General features: G+C 34.2%; 1 protein-coding gene across 1 annotated transcript in view; it reads right to left on the bottom strand.

The window, feature by feature from the left end:
- Positions 1-331: 331 nt before the first annotated feature.
- LOC104083319 (RUN domain-containing protein 3B) overlaps positions 332-7,967 on the bottom strand; it is a gene marked incomplete at both ends in the record, with an annotated part of 16,471 nt that continues 8,835 nt past the window's right edge. Inside the window, 3 exons of the mRNA XM_009586759.1 lie at positions 332-421; positions 4,048-4,133; positions 7,704-7,837. Coding sequence (XP_009585054.1) covers positions 332-421; positions 4,048-4,133; positions 7,704-7,837 — 310 coding nt within the window. The remainder of the gene's footprint in view (positions 422-4,047; positions 4,134-7,703; positions 7,838-7,967) is intronic.

Raw genomic sequence — 7,967 nt, forward strand, 5'->3', positions numbered from 1 at the left:
ACAGTTTAAAAATAACTTTAAAAGATTCGATTGTCTGTAAGTTTCACTTAATAGGTTTGATATACCTTCTGCAATTATACTTCTAATTGCTTTCAGGATTTTGATACCTGAAAGAAAGACTGTGTAATCATGCAGCTATATAAACTATGGCATAACTTTGTTCTTATCTAGAAGAGCCGTTCAAGATCTTTCTCTCTCCCTCCTTCTCCTTCCCCCTCACCTAAGTTTTATTTCTCAAACTATCAAGGGAATCTAACAATGTTTTCCATAATGCATCGATTTATAAGTACTTTCCCTGAGCATTTTGTTATGAACCATGCAAATATAATACCTAAAATCAATTGCATTGAGTCCCAACAGCATACCAGCAAGCATATTTGCTTCTTCACCAAGAACAATTGCTCCATCCTCATAAAATCTCCTTCAATAAAAAAGAAATTAGTTCAGTTAATACCATTTTCTCTCAAATAATGTTTTTTATAGTTAACAGAAAACTGAAGAAATCAAGTTTAAATAAGAACAACCAATGTGAACCCCAAGGGCATTCATGTTTCATTTCAAATAAAGCAAACCAATAGACTGCACAGCACAAAACACCACAATCTTAGAGCACATAAAAATTTAGACAGAAGCAAAAAGAATTTACAGTATTAGCTCTAAGAAATAGTAGAACAGAATGGACAAAATGCAAAGAAAATTATGACGATATCTTATACTTTACTGCTGAAAGGAAGAATTTGTGTCATGTACATTAAAAAATAATTATTCCATCGTATGAAAAAGAAGTTCTCTCTCACAATTGTACTTGCAGGCTCTTTTGAAGTTCAACATTCACTCTTCATTCTTAGTAGTTGATTATTTTTAAAAAAAAATTTTCACAAATCAGCTATTTTCCAGGTAGCACACTTTTTCCAAAAATACTGCATGCTGGGAAGAGACATGCTGCATCCAGCTACTCTGAGATTTAAAATTTTCATTATTTGAAGAAGGAGTGTTTTCTTAACACCATTTTTATTGTAAAACACCTATTGGCCAAAGTTTTAAAACTCCACAGCTTGATCTCAAAATATACTTCACATACCCTGGTATATGCAGACTTGTGAAGGTTGCTTGAGACCAGTGACTAATAAAGCACCGATTTCCTCACCGCCTCCCCATTCTCTCCCATTTATTCTAATTTTCTCCTCCCAGCTACCACAGAAGCTACTTCCAGACAGAAATGTTCCATGCATGTGGCAGGCAAATAGGACCCACCATTGCTATGCATGGCCTTGCAAAAAAGGCATTTGGTCTGTTTAGCAAAGTAGCACACAACTTTAATTTTCTGTGTTAAAGGAGTCTTGGCAGCAGCAGAGGCAGAAAGGTCACTAGAATTCACCTGAGTGTTATATGTGGAAAGAGGAAAACCAAGAGCTGTTCAGTACCAAAGGCAAGGTTGAAAGGTCACTTACCAGAAACAGAGATGCACAGTCCACCTACACATTCTAGCAATGTATGACTGCAAGAAGGTGCCAGATTATTGAATGCAACCTATCTTTCAGACAAATACCAGCAACACTGCCTTACCAAAAGCTCCATCTGTTTTAAGAACTACATGAAAGCACTGGGACAGTTCAGTGAGAGCTCGAGTTGGCTGCATGGTGAACATTCAGAAAAGACACATTTTGGGGCACAGCTCCAAAGATTGAACTGTGTTACAATGCACACTGTCAGAAGTCCCACTTTTGCAGTTTCATAACAGACATCCTTTTGCTGTAAAGAAACGAGTTGTCCAAGACCTTGGATATTCTCAGTGGAAGCAAGAAATCTGGAAGACGTCCTCTGGGAAGATAGAGATTATAGTCCTGACACTGAGGCTACGATGTACAGAGTCAGCTCTCTACCCTCTGACTTCAGGAAGGGGACCAGAAGGCTAAACTGGCCACTGGTTGAGACAGAATACTGAGCTAGATGGACTTTATGGTCTGATTCAGTACAGTTACTCTTACTTGTGAACTAACAGCAATGCTCCTAGTACAAGCTGATTACAAACCGTTTCACTGGCATTTGTAAAATCACTGCCAGGTACCAACCTGTACTGTGTTCAGTTTATCTTGTAAAATGGTGCCTAGGAAGTAATCACACAAAAAAGACGGGGCATACTTGTAACGGTGAGACACAGATGTCAGTCTGACAATGGCAATGTTTCTTAAACCAGCTACAATAATCCAGCCAAAACAACAGTGCCCTTGGAAAACTCACAAACCTTTCAGTGTTATGCAATTGACATCTCACAACAGAACAGCCTACTTTAACTTAGGAGTCTGTGCTGACCAATTTGTTAGAAAAATAATTGTGTGCCCATGCTTAATCCAATCCCCTTCCAAGTGTGATATGCAGATGCAGCACTAATAAATGTGCTGCTTCATTAAAGGACTAGCCTTAAGATCAGGCATCTAAATACAACAGCGAGGTTTAAAAAGAGGTAGCAGTATGACAGATGAATCTCATATTCTACATACATACATGTGTAACATATCATATTTATAGTTTATATAAATAATTATTAAATATACATATAGCACAATATATAATTTAAAATGCTAAATAAATGGTGCAAAGCATCACCAAAAAAATCAGGCCACTTATTAGGTATCCGAAATCCCACACAGAAAAAGAGAGCATGTCCATTATTGCTAGTGGATTTGAAATCCACACTACCAAGATCTGAAACTGTAACTTTTATTTCCATTAGATGTATTTAAAATATTACTTCAAAACAAACTTTGCACTTACTATGTTTGGAATGCAAGAGAGGTTGTTTCCAAAAGCTATACCACTGAAAGAACATTCAAATATATGAAACATTAACATGTTCAAATAAATGAATTTGCAACTGCTAATAAAATAATACCACTGTTACCCCCTAGCAAACAAATCCCACTACCAAACAGCGACAAAGAATGTACTACTTAACTACATAGTTTGTGACCCTCCTCTTCCTCCTCATCTCCCCCTCAAAAACCCAAGTGACTTTTCAGTTTGAGGCAACATGAGTAAATCTTTTCCAGAAATCTTTGTTTTATGAGCTTCTTGCCTACTGTAAATGCAAGCAAATCTGGGTAAAATAAAGACGACAGGTCTGGAAACTTCAATAAAATGGGATGTTTACCTAGTTACATTTCAAAATCACCTTAATATTGGCAAAATATATGGACATCTGTGGACAAATAGTATTACAAACAGAAATAATATTCTAAATAAACAGAAGTCCTTACAGAGAAAATTCTTACTGTTTAAATAGTCCATTCAGTATGTCTAAAACTTTTAGAGTTCAACATAAGGTACCACATGTTACAGACTCACTCATATTTAGATGACTTCTTCATAAATCTACAAGACACACTTGTTACAGGATAAAGCATCATATAATAATCACGTTATGTAGAACCAGTCCAAAACTGCCAGAGTATTTTCTATCACAAAGCATATTCTTGTCTGTAACAGCTTTCACCATTAGAAGGTACAACAAAAATCTGTTACACATTTTTCATTTTACATCTAGAATCCTAGCTATGCCTGATCACTAATCCTGTTCTTCTGTATTTCTTAAAAGTTTCCTGGAATTCTCCTCCTTTCTTCTTCAAAAAAAGTTCCTATAAAAACTATTTTTTATTGAGTCTCTAGGGCTTTCTGTCAACCATACCTAATTTTGAAAGGAACATTGCATCTTCTATCCTTACCATGCCACAATTTCAGAATTAGTTCCTTCTTTAGAGAGGTTTTCTTCTCTTTTGACCTTTCAAGAATTCCAGACTTATTTCCACATTTTTAAAATCACAAAGTGATTTTCAATTTTGCAGTTTTACTCATGCTGAAATCCAATCAATTGATATCAACTCCAGATATCTTTTACTAGGTTACAGCTCTTTTACTAGTGACATCCTTTCCTACACAAATCAAGTAGAACATTCACTTTTGTCATGGTTTAACCCCAGCAACTTTCAAACCTAAGTCCCTCACTTAAGCAACATTTGCTAAAATATTGCAAAAATAAGTCTTAGAGACCTGGTTGTTTTGAAGTCTCTCAGAGCTGTGGAAATATATTCAGACAAATGCTTTTCCATAAGTGCTACTCTGATCCAGGCTCGACCCTGCAATAAGAAACAGATATCAAATATTTAAGTATTATAGAATGAAACACTTAATTTTACATTTGAAAATGAATACAGTTGCTTTACCTGGGTGAAATGAACTGATTAACAAAATTACCACTAAACAGAAATAGTTGCTAAGAGGTACTTCATTACAGTAATAATGAAAATAGAAAATGCATTCTTAAAAATAAAATTTATTGTGAAATAAAGTTGTCCAAAATTTGAAGGGGGGGCGGCGTGGGGTGGGAAGGATTTTGCTTTAATTATATATTCCAGCCTTTTGAAAACCTCATGTGCATAAATGGTAGCAGATCAGGGCAGAAAGCTTTTCATTTTAAAAACAATGGTATTGGAAGCATCCGATCAGTTCCACTGTAAAGTAGCAGTAACCTCCCCTCAAGGTGATTTAAGTAAGAACTAATTCTCTGCGTTCATTCAAATATTTGTGGGCTTAATAAAAAAAAAAAATTATAAGTCAGTGACATATTTTTATTATAATTTGCTTAAATTATTTCTTCCCCTCAGTGAGGACATCATTATAGAAGGTGCACATAATATACAGGAATGAAATAAAATCTAAGAGATCTAAAACTTTTAGTCCAAAAGCAAAACTTAATTCAAACAGTTCTATAAACAACAGCAATAGCTTCAGAAATAACCTTTAGGAATGTATGTTGCCCTACATTTACAGGTCTAGTGCACAGGATTGTAGTTTACAAGAAAGAGACATTTCAAAAGGCTGCCATAGTTATGATTGTCATTTTGAGAACACCAGGAACATTTCTTGTAACCCATATAAACTTACAAATAATTATATAAGTAGTAAGACATCTTTCTGCTTAATATATGTGGTGCTTATTGACATCTAGCTGAATATCACTGCAGATGTTCTACCAAAACCACCTGTAGTAGATATAATCCTACTTTTAATTTATATAGACCTAGATGAAACTAAACTTATAATAAGTAAAGGCTTCTAATTCTTTTGCTGTTAGAAAGCTCAGATTTCAAGAAAGAAAATATTAGACTGATACTGCAAATCATACATACTGAAAAGAAAATGTCAAAATATGATGAAAAGGATATATTTATCTAGCATGACTTATCTTAGCTCCAAGCATAGCCAGAGTAGTGTCAAGGATCTGTCCCCTATGATCTTAAGAAATTCAACTGGTGGGGTTTTTTCCCCTAGAAGGTGCATGTAACTTGACTTTGTGGCCCATCTGCTTACTTCGCCACATGGATTTATTTATTAAATTCAAAGCTTGATAAAAGACTTACTAAAAAAAAAAAAAAGCAGGAAGAATTAATATATACTACTCAATATGCCAAAGGAAAAACAAAATTCCAAGGTGCTTCAGTTACTGTAGATTGAGTCTTCTCAGCTCTAAGGACTAAAGTAAAAGAATTTCCATGAGGTAAGCGCTCTTATGAACTTACAGTTACTACAGATTATAAGAAGATAGGCAGATTTTAAATAACAAAAAAATTCACTTTCATAAATACCAACAACACAGCAAAAACTTCAACGTAGAGTGCACTAAAATTAAAGGATGTTTATCTGGATAGCTGCCTTTATGTTGCAGTTATTTAGAACATGAGTGAAACAGTCAAACCCCGATGATGATGCTTAGCTAACGACTAAAGCCTATGCAGCTCCAGTGAAAGCAGGGCTAACTAGCACTGGCAAACCCTTACTAACAGCTTCCAGGCTGAAGCAGAAACCCATGTGGACCACCAGTAAAACTGATGCATACCACTAGTATTTGTGTTGACATGCCTCCAACCTTTTCAGATACAGACATCCAAAATACTCCTACATGCACCTTTAAAAATTCAACACCGCTCTCCACACTTGCTGCACAAATTAGCTTCTTTGTTTACTATTTGGCATAGAGTTTTCCACAGAGCAGAAGAAAATTTTAATTTATTTATAATAGTATTTCAGAAAATAGCTTTACATCTTACTATCTACTGAATTTAAACATTCATATCTATTAAAATCTTGGAATTCAGAAATACCTTTAAAATAAATCTCGAAAATAAGCAATACAATCATCAGATTCTAGAACATGAGTCTCTCCAGAAAGTATTTGGAAATAAGTTATTCAAATTATCTGAATTTCCAGATCTCATCATAGGCAAGAAGAAAAGCTGCATGACTTAAATTATCAGGCTACTACTCCAGTACATTGAGTACTAGGAAGAGCATGTAATATTCTGGATAGGAAAACCAGTCAATAGCTTTTTGCCATAGAATCTCAAGTGTTTCAAAGCTTTCACGCAAATTACAGATGTTTACTATATAAAATTTAAAATGGAGTCTATACAAAAGAAGAAAGGAACAACAGTAGACATAGCAAATAAGCTGTTCTGCAATACTAGGGATCATCAAAATGGCTGCTTGAAGATCTACTAGATTCATGGTGCTGCTTGATCTAAGCATCATCTTTTATTGAAGAAAATTGTGGTTGCATAAATACCTATAATTGAAATTGTATTAACCACAGTATTGCCCCTGAAAAAAGCCTACAAAGTTTTTGTATATAACAAGCTAAATATTTGTAGCTCACTGATGACACCAACTGTGAATAATCCAGAGTATAATAAAAATCTGGAACTACAGGATTTTTAAAATAGCCATAGAACACTGTTTGGATACTTGTTCAAACAACTGATTCCAGTTCATTTAGGAATAAAAAGAATTAATAACGTTAATTTGTGCATCCTTTTAGACTACTTATACATTCAAGACAGAAGGTTCCCAGTTATCAATCAAGGCTGCTTTACACAGAAATACAAGCTATTTGAAAGCATTCCAATCTAGTAAAAAGAACTTGTAATCTCTGTCCAACAATATTTTTTTTAAGGTGTTGGTCTATATTGTCTCACACTATTACGATTTAATGATAGGTCCGTTTAAAGATTATTCTTATTCAGTTAATATGCATATAAACACATTAATTTGTTACTTCCTTAATGTTTCCATTGTACCTACAATTAGGAATTGTGATGTCATTTCTATATAGATCCTTTAAAATGATGGATCTTTATTAGCAAATAAATCTATTAAAGGCTCCCTGCACAATCACACCAACAAACTCAAGAGTTGACCACACCTTTTCTATTAGTGCATAAATTATATACAAAATAAAATGATACTTAGGTTAAGGAAAAAAATACCAAATTTCTATGATTTTAAAATAATATGTGTTAGGCATCCCCGCATGAACTTAATTTCCCTCAACATACTGCATTTTCAAAAAGTTATGTAAGTTCAAAAATGTAAAGGCAATCATTTTATAATACAACATGGTCACTGAATAGAGAATTTGAGATTTCTTCTACTGAATAACATAAATTTAAAAGGAAACACAATCAGATTTAAAAGTGGGTTTTTTAAAAGTAAATATTTACTAGGTACATATAAAAAAAATTATTTCAAACAATGAAAAATTTTGTGGGGCAAGCTTAGTAATATGTTTTTCTTCTGGGAACAGAAATGTCAGCTATATTTTACACAGAACAATGTAATAAAAAAGTCAATTTGACCTTTTTCTTCCCTACCTTAGCTCTAGAAGAACCGACATTCTCCATGTTCTCAATACTGCAGATGCAATTGTGAGAGACTTTTCGGCAAGCTACTCGAATGTAGTCCCAGAAACTACGAGGACTTTCATAGCCGAACCAGGTGATCTGACCTTAAATCAAAATACAAGATAAGTAAAGATTCATGAACCTCCCTCTCTGCTTATTGGAGATAAACATAATTAAAATACTTCCCTATAGGTTAACTGCACTGACAGGATTTTATACTAGCAGGTCCATAAA

Source organism: Fulmarus glacialis, unplaced genomic scaffold (assembly GCF_000690835.1).
Source record: "Fulmarus glacialis isolate BGI_N327 unplaced genomic scaffold, ASM69083v1 scaffold40341, whole genome shotgun sequence".
Lineage (NCBI taxonomy): Eukaryota > Metazoa > Chordata > Aves > Procellariiformes > Procellariidae > Fulmarus > Fulmarus glacialis.